This window comes from Saccopteryx leptura, chromosome 3, assembly GCF_036850995.1.
Source record: "Saccopteryx leptura isolate mSacLep1 chromosome 3, mSacLep1_pri_phased_curated, whole genome shotgun sequence".
NCBI lineage: Eukaryota > Metazoa > Chordata > Mammalia > Chiroptera > Emballonuridae > Saccopteryx > Saccopteryx leptura.
This window is the reverse complement of record NC_089505.1, coordinates 365,449,938-365,471,308: the sequence shown is the minus strand read 5'-3', so window position 1 is coordinate 365,471,308 and position 21,371 is coordinate 365,449,938. Positions and strand designations below refer to the sequence as shown.

The window sequence follows — 21,371 nt, the reverse complement described above, 5'->3', positions numbered from 1 at the left end:
AGTCTTCATGCCCCATAAAAATCTAGATCCATCTCTTCTTAGAACTGAGGGCCTCTGGCTTCAAGCCCAGCACACAGTTTCGAGTGCTGCCTCGGATTATTGGGGTGGGGTGCTGGCTACACAAGGGAAGAACCCCTTTAGTCAGTTCGGCAAGGCGGAATGTGAGGGAGGGCGGCCTCCCCTCCGGCTCAGGTCAGGCCAGAGGCCCCACTGGGTCAGCCCTTCCGCGGCTGACACGGCTCCTGGTCACAAGCCCTGATCCGTCGGTGCCACCGTGAATCACTTTGGGTTTCTATCTCTGCGCTGTACCCAGGGATGGTTTACTCTCTGCAATTCCATTTCCCCAACTGACAGTACATTTCAATGAGCTGTTTCCTAGAGATAACTTGCTTCTGATTCATTTATTAGTGATAAACAAATCATATGTCAGAAAAAACAAAAACCCCTCATTCATCTTCCTTACACGGTCTAGTCCTACGCTATCTTTTGACTTGGTCTGTCTGGGAACCCCGTGAGTTGGAAACTGTATGGCATATGAGGTGTCAGAGGCAGATCTAAGTATTCCCAGCATGGAAGTGTCTGGATCCTAGAAAGTGGCCTGTCTGGGCCACCCACCCTGCCATGCCGGAGTCCTGGATTCTCCAGATTCTCCTGGGCTGAATGGGGCTGGGAGTGGCTCCTCCCATGACTACTTGAGCGTTTTCTAGAACGTGAGCTCCATCAGGGCAGGGAGGCTGGGTTTGCTGGGTCCATCATGCTTGGCCCATAGGAAGGTACTGGGGAATAAATGCCGATGCACAAATACATACGTCACCCCAAATTTTGATCTCTGATGCCCAGCCAACAGGTGGAGTGATAAACGTCATAGCAAGCAATGACTATATTTGCTGATTCATAAGATACCCAAATATTACGCTGAATCTAATGGGCCCAAATTGAGGCAAATCACTAAGGATACGAAACCAGGATTTTGCTTACTGATAAAAAACAAACCCATATCTCATCGCTGCTATCTTTCTTCTACCGCGTAGTAAGCCATGCTCATATGAACCAGACAGCATGTTCTCCTCAGAATTACTTTCCATATACATACGACGAAAAGTACTCAGTTTTTCTTTCACCCCTCCCCCACAGTCCCTATTAAATAGATCTCCAACATGGTGCCTTATGTCCTACAAGGGAGAGGTGCTTTATCGAGTTTCAGAGTTAATGTTTGCCGGTTCTGGTGGGTCCTCAGAACTCCGGTTCCTAATCTCCAACACCCCACAGTGTTGCAAGCGTGGGACCATCAAGGCCCAGAGAGGGCACCCAGGCAAAGACAATAAGAAGGGATGTTTTTATTTATTCTTTTTTTTTTTTTTTTTTTTTAGAGAGGAGAGGGAGAGACAGAGAGAGAGAGAGAGAGGAGAGACAGAGAGAGAGAAGGGGGGGAGGAGCTGGAAGCATCAACTCCCATATGTGCCTTGACCAGGCAAGCCCAGGGTTTTGAACCGGCGACCTCAGCATTTCCAGGTCGACACTTTATCCACTGCGCCACCACAGGTCAGGCAGAAGGGATGTTTTTAGAGCCCATTATCATGTATAGGGCGCTGCCACATAAGTTCAAGTTCATCTCATCGCATAAGGACCCTAGGATGAGGTAGCATTAGCTCCATTTTCTTTTCTTTTTTAATTAAAAAAAATACATTTTTTTTTTTTTTTTAGAGAGAGTGAGAAAGGAAAGGAGAAAGAGAGAGAGAGAGAAACATCCATTTGTTGTTCAACTTATTTATGCATTCATTGGTTGATTCTTGTTTGTGCTCTGACTGGGGATCGAACCTGCAACCTTGGGGTATCTGGATGATGCTCAGTCTAACCAACTGGGGGCTACCCGGCCAGGGCCCACGCTGCATTTCAAAAGTGGGGAAATCGAGTCTAATAGGTGTCCTAGGACTTGCCCAAGATTACATGTAAGTCAGTAGACCCTGAAGGTGGCTCTTGTGACTTCAACTCCAGGACCTCAGGATCCCTGCTTCTCAGAGGAGAACCTCGGGGCCAAGACGGGCTTGAGAATGGGGTGGGCCGCCTGACCCTCGGCGTTCCTTCAAGTGCCCCTGAAGAGAGGAGACCCCTGAAGAGAGGAGGGCCCGCTGTATAAGTTGCTATTTCAAAATCAGTAAAGTGTCCCTAGCTGAAAAGTCCCCAAGAGGGCCTCATCCTTGCACCCGCCCCTCCCAGGGCCTCCTTTGAGCACCGTGTAAGGAAGAACACCCCTCGTCTCTGTTTCCCCAGGACTGGACAGCGACTTCCTGGCTGTGCTGAGCGATTACCCGTCTCCTGACATCAGCCCCCCAATATTCCGCCGAGGGGAGAAACTGCGTGTGATTTCTGAGTGAGTTAGCTTTCAAAAACTTGTTTTACAATACCCCTGCCCCTAAAGGATAAACTTGATTTTTGGGGGCTGTGTGTGTGGGGGGTGGGGGGAGATCATTAGGTTTTAGTGATAGCTGTCCCATTCCGTAGGAGTCCTGGTCCTATTGTAAAGTGAGAAATTCGGCTCCGACAGAGGCCTCGATGTGTCATCCTCCTGACTGCTGCCAGCACTCTGAATCCTTCAGTGGCTCCCCACTGCCCACTAGACAACTATTTCAATTCCTTAATGATCCAGACTCAGCTTCTCATTTTAGCCTCACCTCCCACAGCACACACAGTGTAGCTGTTACCGGCCAGTGCAGACCCAGGAAGGAGGACTCAGGGCTCTGAAAAAACTTCTGAGGATAAACCAACCGTGCTGCCCTCTGGCCTGTTGCTTAAACCCTCGTGGACAGAGACGTACGAAACTGTCTCCATTATATCACAGGGCAGCGTTTTTCACCCACTGGTTGAAGCACTGTCACAGGGTATAAATCAGTCCAGCACACGCTTATTTTTAAAAGCCTCCGATTGCAGACCATCAGCTGGAAGCATCAGCTGCCAGTGCCAGGTGGTCACTGCCCGTGTGTTGGACGAGTCCCTGATTAGCTTGGAATGGGGGAGGGGTATATACTTAAACACTAAATTTTCATATGGAGAAATTTGGGTCAACCGGGCCAATGATAGATCTTTGCAAAGAATGTCCCGACATGCCCCGGGTTAAATCGGACTCCTCTGTTCGTTCATCCTATTCGTTTTGCCAATGAGCCGTGACCCTTTCCGACCTGGTCTTGTTCTTACAGTGAAGGAGGCTGGTGGAAAGCCGTTTCCCTGAGCACTGGCCGAGAGAGTTACATCCCTGGCATCTGCGTGGCCAGGGTCTACCACGGGTGAGTGCCCGTCTCAGGTGGCATCGGTGCGGCGTGTGGTTGACGCTAGTGACTCGGAAGTCTGCAGCAGAGAGAGTCCAGCCGGGTGCGGTGGGAGGGAAGGAAGGAGGGAAGGCGTTGGTTGGAGGAAGGTGCACCTCGACTATTAACTCAGTTCATAGGGAAGAGCGCCACCTCGGGCTAGCCCCGCCCCCTATCTGAGCCTCGGCGCCCTCCTCGGTAAGACAAAGGGGTGTAGACCATTTCAGCTCTACCTTGGTGTTCCTGGCACATAGCAATAAATACTCTGGAGAGACAGGGCTGCAGAGCAGCTGCTAACTCAGTCTGTCTAGGTTCTAATCCTGCCTCTGCCACTTTCCTGCCCACGTGACGGTGGGCAAGCCCCTCAACATTGTGTACCCGCTTCCTGACCTCACCTGTTAACTAGAGCTCATGACACAGAATTATAGAAATGGTAATCCACAATAATATGACCCAAGTATAGGGTTGTTAGGGACAGGAGATGGGGTCACAGATGGATAGTTCTCGGAACAATGCCTGGTGTCACAGTAGGCACTCACTACCTACCAGCTATATCCGTATCAGAGAACACTTAGCACCAAAAACACTAGCCTGACCTGTGGTGGTGCAGTGGATAAAGTGTCGACCTGGAAATGCTGAGGTTGCAGGTTCGAAACCCTGGGCTTGACTGGTCAAGGCACATATGGGAGTTGATGCTTCCAGCTCTTCCCCCCTGTCTCTCTCTTCTCTCTCTCTCTCTCTCTCTCTATCTCTCTGTCTCTCTCTCTCCCTCTCTCTCTCCTCTCTAAAATGAAAAATAAAAAAATTAAAAATAAATAAAAAAAACACCTATCCAAAGAGAGAATGAAGCAGGAAAAAAGAAACTTAAAAAAAAAACAATCAGGAGGCGTGGAGGTCGAGAAAACCAGCACAGCACTCTGTCCCGTTGGTTGTGCGGGGGGCTTTGCGGCATGGAGGGCGGCTTTGCAGGCCACACGCCTGGGCTGCAGTGTGGCTCAGCCCCCCAACTTCCATGCAAGGGCCTTGTGAAGGTTACGTAAGATGGATCACAACCGTGTGGAGCTTCCAGTCTAGTGGATGCAGTAGATGTCCTTAAAATATCGACTAGGAAGAGGCAGTGTGGCACAGTGGTTAAGAAACTGGATGTCCCAGGAAAACACACTTCAATTCTAGCTCTGGCAGTGGCTGACACGGAGTAACGTGGACAAATTAATCACTCTGACCCTCAGTATCTTCATTGGTGAAAGAGAGATAATACTGTACACCCGTCTTCGGGGGCGGAGACGAGGATTAGATTTCAAGTGCTTAATGTGGTAATTGGCCCATACTTAGTATTCATACATAGCTATTTTTGTTTGTGTGTGTGTGTGTGTATATATATATATATATATGTAGAATTTCATGTCAGGACTTGAAAGGATGTAAACTAAAATAGTCACTATGCCCTGCATCGTACAGAACTAAGGAAGAATTGAAATACTTGGCTGAACATGGCATAATCATCATCTCAACAACAAAGCAGTCTTGGGGCCCAGCACATAGATAAGTGGCATCCAATGTTACATCTGGGGGTCTTCCACACGGTGCTCCAGGAGCACTGCGCCAGCCCCTCTGATAACCTGAGGGTGCTGTGGGGAGTGGGGACAGGGTGGGCAACGGTGGAGCATTACTATTTGCCACAGCATGCACTGATTCTGACCTGGGGATTAAAAGTCAGGGTCCAGGCACTGAAGTACAGAGGCTGTTAAAATAATAATAATAATAATAATAATAATGATAAAGGATGTACAAATGGTTCTGAGCACACACCGGCCAACTGTGAGCAAAGCGGTTCCTTGCAGGCTGAGACCTGGCCGGGCCTGCCTTGCAGAATGGGCCAGGGTCCAGCACCGGGAACAGAGACTGCTCTGTGCACAGGGCTGCTTCCTGACAAGTAACTCCCACAAGCCGGCCCGCCCAGGGAAGGTGCACAGTCCGCTGGAATGCTGGGTCACAGTGTTACAACTGCCTTTACTGTTATTAGTATCATTATTATTATTATTAAGTGAAAAAGAGCAAGACACACATGTGAGTGCCTAGCGCCATGACAGCTGTATGTAAAACAGGTTGAAAAGGGTGACAAGAAGGAAACAGGGCCAGTGCCAAGAGGTGCTCGTTGAGTTGGTGCAATGATGCCATATCATTTCCTTCCTTCTCTCTCTTTCTCTCTCTCTCTCTTTCTTGTGTCTGTCCTTTCATTTACAAATATACACCAAGCCCAACAACCTGGATGCAGAAAATGGAACGCAGAGAGACAGGCAGGGTCCCTGCCCTCCTGGGGCGATGAGGGAGGGGCGGGTAGTTCGGTGATCGGGAGACAGCATTAGAGGAACCACCAACCAGGACCCTCGCCCAGTGTTTGAATGCGAAATGGGCACAGTCCAGGCGGCATCTGAGAGACGGGATAGAGAGGGGCTCTACCACCCTGGTGTCCTTGTTACCCAGTGCAATACCTGGCATGCGGGAGGTACTGAGGGGTTTTATTTGAGAGATTAAAAGCACGGATGAATGAACGACAGAAGAGGCGTCGGCCCCGGTCCCTTGAACTCGCAGCAGTTTTCTGTTAACCGGCCCTGGGTCCCCGTTCCCGGACCCACTGGCCTTTGGTGGGGAGGGCGCTGCAGACGCACGCTCACGGCTGTCTTCCTGCTTGGCAGCTGGCTGTTTGAAGGGCTGGGCAGAGACAAGGCCGAGGAGCTGCTGCAGCTGCCCGACACGAAGATGGGCTCCTTCATGATCAGGGAGAGCGAGACGAAGAAAGGTGAGCAGCCCCCGGACCCTCTTTCCTCTCGTGGGTCAGACAAGCAGGTGTGGCTCTCGCTGACTCGTTCACCACAGGGCTCACCTTCCCTCCTCCCACGGAGCACGCAAATCAGCCCGCGGGGGTGAGCTCCCAGCGGCCCACACACCGCCGCCCCGCCGGGGATGCCAGCATCCCAGCTGGGGGGGGGACTAGACACAGGCGGAGGTGGGAGGGGACCTGGACCCACTGTCAGGCCCTGCTGACTCCTGCTGGAAAACTTCCCATCAGTTGAGAGAAAAGCAGACACCACGTGGAGGCAGCACCTGGGCAGAGAGCGTGTGGGGCTCTGCCCTCGGCCTGGCCGGCTGTTCTCCAGCTCTGAGATGAGGGCGGGTCATTTACATCTCTGAGCTCAGTCTTCTCATCTGTGAAATGGGGAGAAAACCCCTCCCGGACAAGGCTGTCCAGCGATTTGGAAGTAATAGTTCCTTCTGCCCAACACGGAAACGCTGAAATCAGATTATCTTCGAGAATCAGGACAAGCAGATACATGCCCTTTATCAAGTCCCTCCGGTCCTCATCGTTATAATTTCCTCACATCCTTTCGCAGTAAGCAGTTCAGTAAAAGCTGCCCACGGGGGGCTTTGCTGTGTTGGGAGCAAGAGTCCCCGGTCTCCTTGTCGCTCACAGGGGACTGGCAAGAGGACGGGCTGGGCACGGGGTGAGGGAGGGAGCACCTGCCCTTGAACAGGCAGATGCCAGACGCCTACCCGCCTGGGCCTTCCCGGCCGACGGAAGAATGATAACAACTGTTTAAACACAGAAGATATTTTGCAAGTTCCTGGCCTGCTTCTTGCATGCTCGCGACCAGAGAAGAGAAAACAGGGTACCTGGGCGTCTTTTCCAAGCGCCTCTGAGGCGCCAGAGCTGCTCAGTGCTGGGGCCCTGCGCCGACACTATGTGGGGTGTCAGGGACCCCGCAGCAGCCTGATGTGGGGAAGCAGGGGCCCTGTCTATACGTATTAAAAAAAAAATAGTCCAGTAACAACTTTCTCCTCAACGACCTCACTGTGCTGGAGAAAAGCAAGATCAAAGCCAAAGCAAACTTCCTGAGCATGTCCCCGAGTCCCAGAGTCCCCGAGGCAGGGGACCCGGACCCAGAGCCTCGCAGCTGGCGTGGCCAAGGCCGGGAGAGCCCAGCTCGAGGTGTCCGAGCTGACCTAAAAATAAACATGTCGTCAGGCAGCTCTGCAGCTGGGCTGGGGCCGGGCGGGGTGGCAGCCCCGCTCCCCTGGGTATGCAAAGTGCTCTGAAGTTTCCACCTGCCGCCCTTGACCTCCTCTCCCCACTGCAAGTCCCCGCTGACACAACCAGAAGACACATGTCGGGTCAACTCTGAGGGCAGGCCTAGGGGCCACACCAGGGACGCCCCTCAGAAAGCTAGTCCGGAGGCGTGCTCAGGACAAGGGTCCAACCCCACGTCTGCCATTTCCAAGCTGCGAACCCTCTGGTCACGTCGCTCGGAGGCTCTGAGCCTCAGTTTCTCCATCTGTAAAGTATCCGGGGACAGGAGCTCCCCAAGGCTTTCTGAGAATTCATGGAGGTGGTGCTCGGAGACCCCTGAGTCCAGCCCAGCGCAAGCAGCAAGGACTCGGTGAGATCAAAGGCCCTCCCCTCCGTCTACCTCCTGACCGTGTTCAGCCCGGGAAGCCCAGAACACGGCACAGGAAGGGCCCTTCAACGCGCCCTGAGTCTAATTCTCCAACTTCCATGTGGGCAAGATCAAGGCTGGGACAGGAGCAGGCGCCTGCCGCCCACGGTTCTGCTCTTATTAACCCGTGTTGGGTCATCACTGGTGCTGCCTAAGGAGAAATAACACATTTCACATGTTTTTGGGGGAGACCCAGAAAAATGTCTTAACTGCCACTTTCCCCAAATTTCTGAGAATAACAACCCTAAGTCTGAGGGAGTCAGGACGAGAAAACAGGGGCCTGAGTGTGGGGCCCTCTCAAAGCGGTGGTGGCACTGGTGGGTCGGGGACGAGACGGCAGCACAAACGTCTTGAGAGAGTGGATTCGGGGAGACCCCGAGGACGACCTCAGATCCTGAGCGGTGGCTGCACCCCGGCTCTAACTGCTTCATTTAGCCGGAGGACCCACAAAAGGCTGTGGAAGCCCCCCACGTGCTACCTTCACAAAGCAGAGACGAGGCCCCTGCACCTAAACCTGCACTGCGGGCCCGGTGAACGCGGCACGGCATGGCTGCGGAGAGCCACGCTCCGCGGTCCCCAAGGAGTGAGCGGCGTCCCCGCTGACGGGGTGCTCGTGGCCGCTGCTCCAAAACAAGAGTCTGTGTCTGAGCATCACGGTTGTGTCACAGGGCTGGAAGAATCTCTCCCCTCCGTGGTGGTGGGCTCCTTAGCCAGCTGCCATCCCCCCCCCCGGGGGTGGGGACACACAGGAAGCCACTGACTTGTCCCCTCCATCCCACAGGGTTCTACTCTCTCTCGGTGAGACACCGGCAGGTAAAGCATTACCGGATCTTCCGCCTGCCCAACAACTGGTACTACATTTCGCCGAGGCTCACCTTCCAGTGCCTGGAGGACCTGGTGAATCACTATTCCGGTAAGAAACACTCCAACAGGACCCGATGGGAGAAGCCCCGCCCCCTTTGCTAATTGCCCCGTGGCGCCCTCCTGTGTAGCCTAGGAGCTCCTGGGTCATCAAGACAGGCCAGGTGATTTACTTTGCTCTCAGCCTGTCCCGCCTCCTCCGTGGGCTCTTCCCATTCACTCAGGCTGTAAATTTCAGGCTACACCAGGGCGCCTGCCAATGCCACGAGAAGCAAGTAAAACACACTGATCTCAAGGTCGCCGGATCTGTCTGTGGAGGAAAGAACTAGTAGTCCAGGATGGCCCTGCATTCACAGCCACAGACAGCCTCTACTTCCTTCGGGGGCGGGTGTGTGTGTGTGTGTGTGTGTGTGTGTGTGTGTGTGTGCAGGCCTCGGGCCGTGTTCTGAGACGACACTCATTTCCCTTTTTCTGCACGTCAGAATCCTCCTGGGCCGTCAAGCCCGGAGGAACCCCTCCCGGACGGCATGTGGGGAGTCTCTGCCCCCACAGACGCCAGGTTCCCCCAGGACTCCGCCCGCCCCGCCTTGGGGCCGCGCTAACTGCGTTCTAGTCTGCGCTTCCCAACGAGCTCTTAGAGCCTGGAGATAGTGCTTCACACATTCGTATGTCCTTCCTGGACCCCGGGGAGAGGTGGGCATGTTCCATGCTGACCCGGACGGGGGGGGGGGGGTCATCCTCCGAGATGGCAGACACAGAGCATGGCTTTGATGCAGGGGATGAGACAGTGTGGGATGAGACGAGGAAATCTGAGTTAGACTGGAAAGCCATTGAATGCCAAGCCAAGAGTGGGGATTTCACCTTATGGGAAAGGAAGAAACAGTAGAAAGTGTGCTACATTTTTGTTTGTTTGCTTGTTTTTGGAAATGGGTCTGGAACCATTGTGTTCATACCCAGACCTCCTGGGCAATGTGAGGCTCGTTGTTCAGTTGTTCAGTTCTCTGCCTCCTTTTCTTTGTGTAAGGAGGACGCAGGCAGTCCCCACCTCGGAGATGCTATGAGGTTCATGGAGTTAGTGCTGCATGGTGCTGGGGGGTCAGCACGTAACGGCGGCTCCCACTGTCCCTCAGCTGACCCCCCCCCACTTCCCCTGAGTACTGGGGGAGGAGGAGAAATCCTTTCACTTTGTCAGCATCTTCCCCCTTCCAGGTTCAGAAGCTCTGGCCTCACTCCCCAGGGGGTCTTTAGGATGGAGGATCTTTAGGGTGTGGGGGTCTTGAAGGGCATTTCCAGGAGCAAGCAGGAGCCCAAGGGCCTGGGTTATCACATCTGGCCAGTGAGAAGCGCAGGTCATGAAGGAGGTGTGGCCCACGGGAGACACAGGCCCACACTTGGCTGTGGGCTCTGTGAGACCTTGGACCAAACTCTCCACCCGTCCCAAACTCAGTTCCCCAGTCACAGAAGGTGGATGCAAACAGCCACCCCCCACCCCCCGTCTTAGTGATCCTTCCACACGCGAGTTCGTGAGATGCGGGCGTCACAGCCTGGCGTGCAGCGGGCGCAGCATAAATGATCACAAGCATTATTTCTGTGATACCCGAAAGCCCAGCAGCTTGGCTAAAAATGAAAGAGGAAGGGAGTCCTGCAAACTGTCAGCTTCTGCCGATCATGAGTAAAGGCTGGTTGTGGTATTTGGCTTTTAATAACATCATACGAGAGGTGTGCAGACCATTGGTTTTGCATAGACAAACACAAACATGAGAAGGAGGCCACCCCAGCAATGGTGGCCTCATGGACGGGGCAGCGGTCCACGCGGCTTCCCGGCCAAAACCACCCAAGGACGATGCGACAGGGCAGGAACGGGGCTTCCCACTCCGCCTCCTGGCCAGGCCACCCGTAGACGATGGCGGCCATCGGTGCACCCTGCGAGTAACTGAAACCCCGAAATGCTTCCTGTGCTCTCAGGACCCCACAGTGGAAACAACATGGCCAGTTTTTATCTCCCGTCAGACTCTTCCTCAAGGCAGAGAATCAGAGCAATTGGGCACGAAGAGGTCAGAACAGACGCCTTTGTGTTATAGGTCGTTTATATTTATTACTCTGGGACCCTTGGGCAAATGACCTAACCTCTTAAAACCTCAGTTTCTTCATCTATAAAATGGGGATAAAATGCCTCTTAGAGGGCCTTGGCCAAGTGGCTCAGTGGATAAAGCGTAGACCCAGTGCACCAGAGGTCACGGGTTTGACCCCTGGTCAGGGCACAGATGAGATGCAATCAATTAGGTGCACGACTAAATGAGACAGCTAAGGGAAACGAACTGATGTATCTCTCTCTCTCTCTCCTCCCCCCTTCCCTTCCGCCCTCTCTCTCTAAAATAAATAGAAAAAAATTTAATGTCTCTTATAGGCTTGTCGTTAGGACCCCCAAACTATGACGGGTGGAAAAGTCTGGCATCTGAAGTATTCCATGCACAGTGGTGGTTAAAAGAACGGAGAGGTTGGGACAAGATGGGGTCTAAAGTGTGGCCAGAAAAACAAATCCTGGGAGAAGGGGACCCGTGACGGTAGAGTTGCCCTTGAGAGGTATGAGAGGAATGAGTGTTCTAGAGAGTTCCATGGACTGGGGGCAATTGGACGAGTATGTCCAGACCCAGAAGCAGGGTCGGATTTCTTGCTCCTTCACTGCAGATTTCTGAGCCTCTCGTTCTAAAGAGTTTGATGAGTTGATTTTAGAACAAGTGCTTGGCGCTGATGCCATGAGACAGACCTGGGTCACATTGCTGGACCTTGAGCAGATGACTGGACCTTAGGATCCTAGGTCTCCTGATTCCAAAAATGGGTGTGAGAGTCCTGGCTGGTCCGTGACAGGGGCCCCGCTGAGACGATGTGTGTGACAGGCTAGCTCGGCGCCGGGCTTATGTCACGTGCTGACGGGCGTTCACGCCCTTTCACTTTGCCAAACTTTCCTGCTCACCCTAATTATCAACCTTTCTAAGGAAGGACTGTCACAAAGTCCCCTGCATGGGCTGTCTGCTGCCCACTGACTGCTTGTCTTTGTGTCTGACTTGGCCCCTCACCCCCTAACCTGGGAGATCATCTCTAATTTCCAACCCATGACAGGTAATTATTTCAGATTCACATCCAATTACGCTCCCTCTGACCTCAGGGTCCAGTCTCCCATCTCTCGGCGTGAGACCACGCGGGCGGACATTCTGACACAAGGCATTACGGACTGCCACGCTCTGAGAGCCTGGCTTTGCTTCTGTGGCCACACTTTCCTCTTGTCCTTTGGCGAGGACACCCCCAGAGCTCCATAAATAAGATGGGGGGCAGAGACACCCACTGGTATAGCATGCTTCCTAAAACTCAGGGACGGGTCCGCTCGAGCCAGGGTGGCTCGGTTCTACTGGAGGCCGGCTACGTCTGGCATCCTCGGCCACTCCATTGCCCCCTGGGGTCTTCCACCCGAAGAAGCCCCCTCAGAATTTCCTCACACTATCAGAATGTCCGAGCACAGCCAGGATCAGTCTTTCTGACCATGCCCTGGGCAGGGGGAAGGTGCCAAGGGTGGAGGCTATGGCTGCCCACTCCTGGAAAGACGGGGACCCCGGAGCTCGGGGTACATCACCCCAGCCGCGAGAAGAAGCGGGTGTGTTCAATGCTCATCCCCTTTGTGCACGTGCCCAGGGTCAAGGAGAGAGATGTTTCTTCACTTTTTCTCTTCTGCCTTGAACCTTTGCTTTTCTCCTCCTTCTTCTCCGTGCCTTTCTCTCTTTTTTGATCTGCCTTTCTTCCCTCCTGCATGTCCCTAGCCCATCACGCCCTAGGGAATGCTGCTCTCTGTGCCTTGGGGGAGTCGGGGTTGTACGCAGCCCTCCCTGCACACAGGAGCTTCTCCAGAGTGGACGGAACTGCGTGGGACGGTCCCCCAGCCCCGCGCCCCGTGCCGGCCGCAGCGTCTCGGAGTCACTGACCAGCTGTCTGCTTCCCTCCTCAGAGGTGGCCGACGGCCTCTGCTGCGTGCTGACCACACCCTGTCTCACTCAGAGCACGGCGGCCCCGGCAGGGAGGGCCTCCGACTCACCCGTCACCTTGCGCCAGAAGACCTTGGACTGGAAGCAGGTGTCCAGGTATGTGTGAGTGTGAGTGTGTGTGAGTGTGTGTGTCCTCCACGAACGTGTGAGCCCCAAACCAGTGTGCGAGACTGAGAACCGTGGCCAGTTACAGCCGGTCCTGCTGAAACCTGGCGGTGGGCATGCTGAGCGGGCACGGACCCACGATGGCCCGCTGCCCCTAGGAGGCAGACCAGCCTCGGGCCCCAGGCAGTGGGGGGCAGGACCCTAGCAACGCCCTGCCAGGTCCTCCAGGCCCCCCAGTTCTGCGAACACTTCTCGAGTGCCCGTTCAGGGCTAGCAGAAAAATTTCTAGCTGAGAGATGCCATCTGCCTTGTCCTGACGGTTAGGATCTTAGTGAGTAACCCACAAACACATCTTGTACAAATTCAATATGATTCTAAACTCACCCAGAGAGTTTGACCACACCAGCAAAATCCTAAGGTGGTGTCGTTTGTTTTTTTAACCAGGGAAAGGTATCTTCCACTGGTTTGTTTTACTTGGGTAGCATTTTAGGGGTCTGTGCAGTGGGGCGTGGTGGGTTATCTTATTAATTAAGTACTGATCCAGACATCCCATTGGCAAATTCAAGGAAAATGAGGGGTCTAGATGGCCTGAGAGATGGATGAGCCTTGTACCTCCTTGTAACTATCTTAAAAAAATTGTTCATGAAAGTTTGCAGCTAGACATTTTAGTCATTTAAGAACAGGTTCTGAGAGGTTAGGTGATTTAGCTAAGATCGCACAGCCGCAGATAGAAGAAGCAGAATTAGAGTAATGAGTTCAAGAAATTCCGACCTGGCTTTTATTTTGTTTTCCTTTTCTCATTCTCTTGTCCTCTGTCCCTCTCTGCCCCCCCCCCGCTGTCCCTCTCTGTCCCCCCGCCCCCGCTGTCCCTCTCTGTCCCCCTCCCACTGTCCCTCTCTGTCCCCCCCGCTGTCCCTCTCTGTCCCCCTCCCGCTGTCCCTCTCTGCCCCCCCTGCTGTCCCTCTCTGTCCCCCTGCTGTCCCTCTCTGTCCCCCTCCCGCTGTCCCTCTCTGTCCCCCCCCGCTGTCCCTTTCTGCCCCCACACTGTCCCTCTCTGTCCCCCCTGCTGTCCCTCTCTGTCCTCCCCCGCTGTCCCTCTCTGCCCCTCCCCCCGCTGTCCCTCTCTGTCCCTCCCCCCCCCGCTGTGCCCCCCACCCCCACTGTCCCTCTCTGTTCCCCCCCCGCTGTCCCTCTCTGTCCCTCCCCCCCCGCTGTCCCTCTCTGTCCCCCCCCCGCTGTCCCTCTCTGTCCCTCCCCCCCCTGCTGTCCCTCTCTGTCCCTCCCCCCCCCCCGCTGTGCCCCCCATCCCCACTGTCCCTCTCTGTCCCCCCGCTGTCCCTCTCTGTCCCTCCCCCCCGCTGTCCCTCTCTGTCCCCCCGCTGTCCCTCTCTGTCCCTCCCCCCCCCGCTGTCCCTCTCTGTCCCTCCCCCCCCGCTGTGCCCCCCATCCCCACTGTCCCTCTCTGTCCCCCCTGCTGTCCCTCTCTGTTCCCCTCCCCGCTGTCCCTCTCTGCCCCCCCGCTGTCCCTCCTGCCCCCCCCGCTGTCCCTCCTGTCCCCCCCTGCTGTCCCTCTCTGCCCCCCCCCCCGCTGTCCCCCCTGGCCCTCACACACAGAATGCAGGAGGACCCCGAGGAAGCAGAGAACCCACTCGGCGTGGACCAGTCCCTCTTCAGCTATGGCCTTCGGGAGAGCATCGCCTCCTACCTGTCCCTGACCAGCGACGAGAGGGCCCCCTTGGAGCGGAAGAAGAAAAGCATGTCCTTGGTGTACAGCGGGAGCAAGAGAAAGAGCTCCTTCTTCTCGTCCCCGCCGTACTTTGAGGACTAGCCCGAGCACAGACTCCTGGGCGTGTGCCCGACAGGAGCAGAGGTTCGGACTCTCACCCGGGGTCCTGCAGAAGGGCGTGGCTCCCTGGACCCCGGGGGAACCTCACGTCTCCCAGACGCCAAGAGAAGAAGCGCCCTGAGACTCAAATTCTCATCTTCTCTCTCCACGCTGTGACACGGGGGACCCCCCCCCCCCGACGTCGGGTCAGTCCTGGGACCTCACGACACATCGACATGCGATGCAGTCGGGCGATGTCTCAGAGGGGCCCTGCTTGTGTGCTATGTGTGTGTGCCAGTCGTGTTTGTGGGCAAGACAGATGCTGTCTCCCAGGAAAGTGCACAGGAACCATCCACCAACACGCCGTCCAGGTGGTCATGCTCTGAGCTCGCAGGGAAACCTCAGAATAAGAAACGCCCGAGAGGAGGATGAGCCCAATGGGGTGCCCTGGGCAAAGGTCCGGTTTGCCACGTGGCCTCCTGCCTGGAACTTCCTCACCTGGTCTAGAGAGAGAGAGAGAGAGACCTCTGGTACGCATCTCTTCTCTCTTCAAGGGAACTCGGTGACACTAAACGTTAACCTTCCTAAGTGACCTCCTGATCCCAAAGCTGCATGAGCAGGAGTGAGATGGCCTCCCGACTTCTGTGGGGGGCAAGGCCAGTGGGGGGGGGGGCGTTGCTGGCAGGAGTGAGATGGCCTCCCGACTTCTGTGGGGGGCAAGGCCAGTGGGAGGGGGGGCGTTGCTGGCAGGAGAGCACGGGGTGGGGCTGGGAACCGCACAAGCTTCCCCCGTGTCCCAGCCACGCTCTGCTGCGCAGAAAGACCCTCTGGGGGGCGCTGAGACCCTCGCCTCTACGCCTGCATTGATTATTCCTGACGGCCTGAGGGGCATTGTGCTGCGTCCTGTGCAAGATGTCTGGTCAAAAACAAAACAAACAAACAAAACCAAAAAGCAAGAGAAAAACGTGACTGAGGCCCGGCCCGGCAGAGGTGCTGCCCGGGGACAAGGAGAAAAGTATATAAACAATAGTCTGAAAGTGGGGCGCTAAAGCAGAGATGGGCTCCTGGCGGGTTCCTGGCCCAGAAGCCCAGGTTCCAGCTGGACCTTCGGAGAGCGGAAGGCTCGTCTGGACTGAGGAGGGCAGAAGGCTTTGGGGGGAAGAAAAAGGAAACAAAGAAAGAAAGGAAACTGATAGGCTGGAATTCACGCGCCCAAGTCCTTGATTCCGAGAAGGGTCCGGCTTCCACGTGAGTGAAAGTGTTGCCCCCGGAAGGATGGGAGTTGGACGGGCTGGATCCTGCCTGACATCATCTTCAGAGAAGAGAGAGAAATGTAGTCGAGACCTGGAGGAGGAGAAGCCCGTCTCTCCAGGACCACCGTCCTGCTGGAAAGGACCTGCCTGTATCCCCATGACTCATCATCCCCCCTACTGCAAAGGGGTCCGGGGGGGGGGGGAGGACGGGTGCCTGTGACCTGGTACCTCGCGCTGCCCGATCTGAGAGGTCTGCCTGCCCACCGTGCACCTTCCGTCCGTCTGAGGTCACCGCGCCGGCCGCATGGGTAGAGGCGCAAACGCGGTTTTCCCTATCAGCGGATTCCAGCGTGTTTACACAAAGGACGTCCGCGGTTTCCTCGGCAACCCCAAAGGGCCGCTTCAAAGGGACCGGCCAACGCGTGGGAAGTGAATGTAGCGCCGTGGACACGGACGCCCGACGTGGGGCAGGGTGACCCCCGCGCACCCCCGATGTTTGAACAGTGTCTTCTGTGTTGTTTTCCGTTGTGACTCATGTGCTTGGAATGCGTGGGGAGGCCTCGGAGGGGTTTCTTAGTGGGGAAGCATTACATTTTGCTAAATCATGTATTTATTCCTGATTAAAATAAACCTCATACATATTTAACCCCTGGCGGGTCAGGAGAGCTTCCTGGGCGAGCCGGGTGGGTCTCAAGTTCTCAAATAAACTTGTAACCAGAAGAGAGACGGAAGCAAGAAATAGAACCGAAAGCCTCACCGGTTAGTAGCGCAGCCTTAAGCAGCTTAGGTGTTACGACTTGGACAGCGTCTGCCGCACTGGAAGGCCGGCGTGAAGGATGGGGACAGAAAGAACTTCTTCGCCACGGTGATGAAAATTCCCCCTCACCTCGACACCTGCCCGTGTTACTTCGTGGAAGCTCTGCAGCTTGTTCTCCCAAGAAGTTCTTTCTGCCGACAGTTTTGGGGGCACCTGTGACAGACCAGACGCCGCTCTGGGTGCGGGGGGCTGTCACAGAGAGAACCAGACGGGCTCTCGGCGGTCACGGAGCTTGTCACCACGAGTAAACAGGGAGGCTTCCTCGCGACAGTGCAGGCCCTGCAGAGAGTTGCCCAGGCTGCCGGATTGGAGAGTGAGCAGGAGGGGAGTGGTTTACCCCGAGGCTCAGGAAAAACCTCCCTGGGGAAGGTGACATTGAGCTGAGGTCTAAAAGAAGAGAAGCCACAGCCACGTCAAGATCTAGGAAGGAGACCGGAGGCAGTGAGGACGGCAGGTGACTCCCGCAGGCGGGAGCTAGGCCGCATGTGGAAGGGTCTGAAGGTGGAGGGGGGGGCCTGGGGCTGAGTGAGGGGTGGGGGGCTGTCTGGAGGGAGGCAGGGCGGCTCCTGCAGGGCCTGGGTGGGACGGGAAGGAGTGCAGGGTCTATTCCAGGAGAACTGGGACACCACGGGACGGATCTAATTAGGGGAGTGACATCGTCTCGTGCATAGTTTCACAAGAGAACACTGGCCGGGGTGCAGAAAATGGATTTTCAAAATTCCCGCGTGACACTGTCTACCTGACCCACGGTTAGAACAAGAGGCGGCAGAGTTTGAAAATAAAGAGATGGACATGCTTTTGTGCAACACTGAACGAAAGAGAAACCTGTTGAATTTTGAGGTGAAATGAAATCTAGGTGGAAAAAATATATATATATATTTTTTTTTTGCCGAAGGGCAAAAAGTGATTGGCAAAAGGGACAACACATGAGGAAGCCACAGGATAGAACTAAGTTAACCTAGTGTGTGTTTCAAAATATATTAAGTAACTGCTGTGGGGACAGACAGACAAACCAGTGACTTTATTTGAACTCCTTAACACAACTTTCAGAAGCTGATGGAGTGAGCAAAGATAAACAGGTCAGCGGGGAGCAGGTTCTAGGGACACTCTCTGACCTTCCTGCCCACAGATAAAGAACCCATCGGGTCACAGCGTAAGTCCCAGGAAATTCTAGGGTCAGCATCCTCCAATACACCCTCTCTAAAAATAATGCAATAACATTAGAAATCAATTTGCAAAAGAATGGGTAAAAGTTCTCTGGGTCTAAAAGCTTAATAAAGCAAAAGAAAAAGAAAATGAACAAAAGTAACAAAAAGTAAAAATATTCTTGGGTTAAGAAGGAAAGAATGCAGGAAATAATAAAATATAGGCTGGAGGAAAAGCGGGTGTCCAGTTGTGAGTATGCCAAGGGGAGTTCATTCTTGTGTTGTCATTAGTTATGAATCGTTGCAGGATTTGCCACACACACTGGGAACCGGCCTTTACCTGGCGGTAGATCACCGACTTCCATTCATTCCCCAAAGCTCGGCCGGTAACACAGAGCACCTTGAAGAGCTACTAATAGTGTAGTGAAGCGTTTTTGTCCCTGGATTCCAAAGAGTCTCACGTGCCTCGCGGAGGCTTCTGGGAGCGGTTGTAAAACCTGCTCCCGAATGACTGAACCAGATGGCGAGTTTATTTTTAAATACACCACCATTTGTTCAAACAGATTTCGCTTTCTGAACTTCCCCAAACACCTAAACTCTCCAGAATTTTTAAAAAGAGAACTCTGCCTTCTGGGCCGACTAGGAAGTGTTTTTGGTGTCTTCTGGGTCCCACTGCGCGTCTGGTTTCTGAGAGGGGGTGGGGGTGCGCTGGGAGGCTGCGGGAATGCCTCCGGGACCCACTGAAAGTCAGGAAGGTCTGCTCTCAGCTCCAGAAACTGAGCGATGATCTGGCTCAGACTCCCGCCCCAAGGACAGAACCCCTACAGAGGGGCAGAGTGAAGGGGATCTGGCTCAGACTCCCGCCCCAAGGACAGAACCCCTACAGAGGGGCAGAGTGAAGGGAACTCGAAATAAAGGGCAAGGAACACAGGAGAGGGGAGGGAGGGGGGATGGATGAGCCTACGGGTCCCCCACTCCCCTGCTCACCCCCCGCCCCTGTGTTCCTGATGCATCATTTATTGTAAGACAGCTGCGGTGGGTGCCTGAGGCCCACGGGGAGCAGGGCACACGCACCCCGGTCCTCCTGAAGCTTACGTCTCGGGAGGGAGACGGACTTAGCAGGGGGGACAATTATGTCCTGGTGGGGAACCGTGATGAAGGCCGTGCAGAGAAGTGCCGGCCGCACACCCCGTACTGAAGGGGTGTGTCAGCGGAGAAGTCTGGAAGGATGCCCTGAAGGACGAGGATGGCAGGCAGAGAGGGGGGGAGAGAGCTCCGTGCACAGGAGGGTGCTCTCATGCCCGGGGCAGCAGAGACCGAGGACCGTGAGGGAGAGAGACGGAGTGGCAGGGGGACGGTGACGACGCTGATGTGACATCTGTTATGTCCAAACAACGCCAACCCTACCCTCCTTAGGACCAAGGGCTGGGCCCCCAGGAAGGCTGGAACAGAGCTGAGGTGGTCCTCTGGCCTTTGAATTGCCGGCAGGTCCAAGGCATTGGTCCCAGCGGTCTCCCTCTTTCCCGAATTTGTGTTGCTTCACGGTCTCCTTGCTGCTTCACGGTCTCCTTGCTGCTTCACGGTCTCCTTGCTGCTTCACGGTCTCCTTGCTGCTTCACGGTCTCTTTGCTGCTTCACGGTCTCCTTGCTGCTTCACGGTCCCCAGCACTGCCCCTCTGCATGCACCCTCCACCCGGCTCTCAGGGACGTCTTCCTAAAGGGAACCAAGCCTCCCGCCTGCCCAAAAATGCTCTGTTGGCACAGCGATGTTCGTGGTAGCACTAGTCACAGTAGCCAAAAGCCAGGCACCACCCCATTGTCCGTCAACAGATGAATCCATGAACAGAATGTGGTCTACACACACAATGGGATATTTTTCAGCCTGAAAAAGGCATGAAATTCTGATATATGCTGCAATAGGGATCATGGATGAACCGTGAAGACACGCTAAGTGAAATAAGGCAGCCACCAAAGGACAAATCCCGTAGGATTCCACTAATACGAGGGACCCAGACAGACAAATTCCCAGAGCAGTAAGTAGGACAGAGGTTACCAGGGCTAAGGAGAGGGTGGGACGGGGAGTCATTGTCTAATAGGTACAGAGTTTCTCTTTGGGATGATAGAAATGAAAAATAAATGTTCTGGAAATGGACAATGGTGACAATGGTACAACTTTGTAAATGTGCTTAAACGTAACTGAACTGTACACTTAGAAGTGATTAAACCAAACAAGCACACAGACAACCCCTGCCCACGGCAATGGCTCCCGTGTGCTCAGCAGGAGCCCCAAGGGGTTCAGTGCAATCCGGCTGCTCTCTGAACCCCAACCCCCTACACCACCGCTCGGGACGTGCTGTCCCCCCGCGAGGTCTGCAGTCCTCAGTGCCCTCAGCAACCCCTCGGCTCCTGAACTCTGCTGGCACAGTCCCGCATGATCCCGACATGGCGCCAGATGCACCCTCTCCCGAGAAGCATTTCCCAGCAACCCCTTCCCCTGTGCTCGGTGGAGGCTTCTCGCTGAGCCACCCTGAGACCCTCTCTTCCATGCCTGCTATCAGTGTCTGCCCCTCACCCCACAGTACACGGCAAGCTTCCTGAGAACCAGGACATGAGTTACTTAGCGCGGCACTTCCCACACCTAGCACAGCGCCTGCCAAAAATCGGACACTCAGTAAAATGAGAAGCTAGTCAACGACAGAACAGTTTTTAGGGTGTAGCCTGTGGCCAACAAGGTTATTTCTCCCATCATAATAATTGTCACCATCAACATCATTATATCATCATCATCAATATCATCATCATCAACATCATCATCATCATCATCAGTATCATCATCATCATCACCATCATCATCATCACCTAGCAGGTGCTTCAGACCATATTGCAGAATCATGAGTGTTGAGTCCTGTTCTTTGCCTTCATTCAACAATCAGCAACTCAGTTGGTAAGACTGTGGAGCTCTGCACCTACCTGCTGGCTGCTGGCTCGGCCGCCTGCCACTCCTTGAACAGCTGTGTGGACAAGCGGGGTCCCCTCCTTCCCCCCACACCTCAGGCGAGGGAACATCAACGCCGTGGAGGGGATTAGTGAGAGTAACGAATCGCCCAGTGCTGTCCCACAGTGAGATGCCACCGGAACTGAACCGGGGGGAGGGGGGACGTGGAGCTGGGGCTGTTGAGGGAACCAGGACAGCTTAAGGGAAGACTCGAAGTTCAGACGTTGGGGAGGGTCGGGGAGGCTGCATTCGGAAGTAGATGCGCGTTTGTCTCACTTCGATCTCTCTCTCGTTTTGGGCAACACTGCCAGGTGTGGTCAGCCTAGCGTTGGCCAAACCGCACTGTCATCACTAACTTCCTGCACTGGGAGGCTTCTCATCCTACGTCCCCTCCCCTGTGGTTGTCTATGGACAGAGGAGGTCATGGAGCGTTCAGATCGTTAAGCCCTAGCAAGGCACCCCAGGAAATAGAACTCTCCCCCCTGTGGAATTATTAGCACTTGGGACATGAGCAGCCAGCCAGCAGGGGAGCCCTCGGCAC

General features: G+C 54.7%; 2 protein-coding genes across 4 annotated transcripts in view; one reads left to right on the top strand and one right to left on the bottom strand.

The window, feature by feature from the left end:
• SLA (Src like adaptor) overlaps nucleotides 1-15,301 on the top strand; it is a 35,716-nt gene extending 20,415 nt beyond the window's left edge. For all 3 annotated transcript variants that reach the window (XM_066379556.1, XM_066379557.1, XM_066379555.1), the window contains exons 3-8: nucleotides 2,272-2,371; nucleotides 3,195-3,281; nucleotides 5,999-6,102; nucleotides 8,577-8,708; nucleotides 12,654-12,786; nucleotides 14,410-15,301. In XM_066379556.1, the coding sequence (XP_066235653.1) occupies nucleotides 2,272-2,371; nucleotides 3,195-3,281; nucleotides 5,999-6,102; nucleotides 8,577-8,708; nucleotides 12,654-12,786; nucleotides 14,410-14,623 (770 nt within the window). In that variant the 3' untranslated portion in view covers nucleotides 14,624-15,301. The remainder of the gene's footprint in view (nucleotides 1-2,271; nucleotides 2,372-3,194; nucleotides 3,282-5,998; nucleotides 6,103-8,576; nucleotides 8,709-12,653; nucleotides 12,787-14,409) is intronic.
• The window catches only part of TG (thyroglobulin), a 228,179-nt gene that overhangs the window by 76,938 nt on the left and 129,870 nt on the right, over nucleotides 1-21,371 (bottom strand). The gene's annotated exons all lie outside the window — the stretch shown is intronic.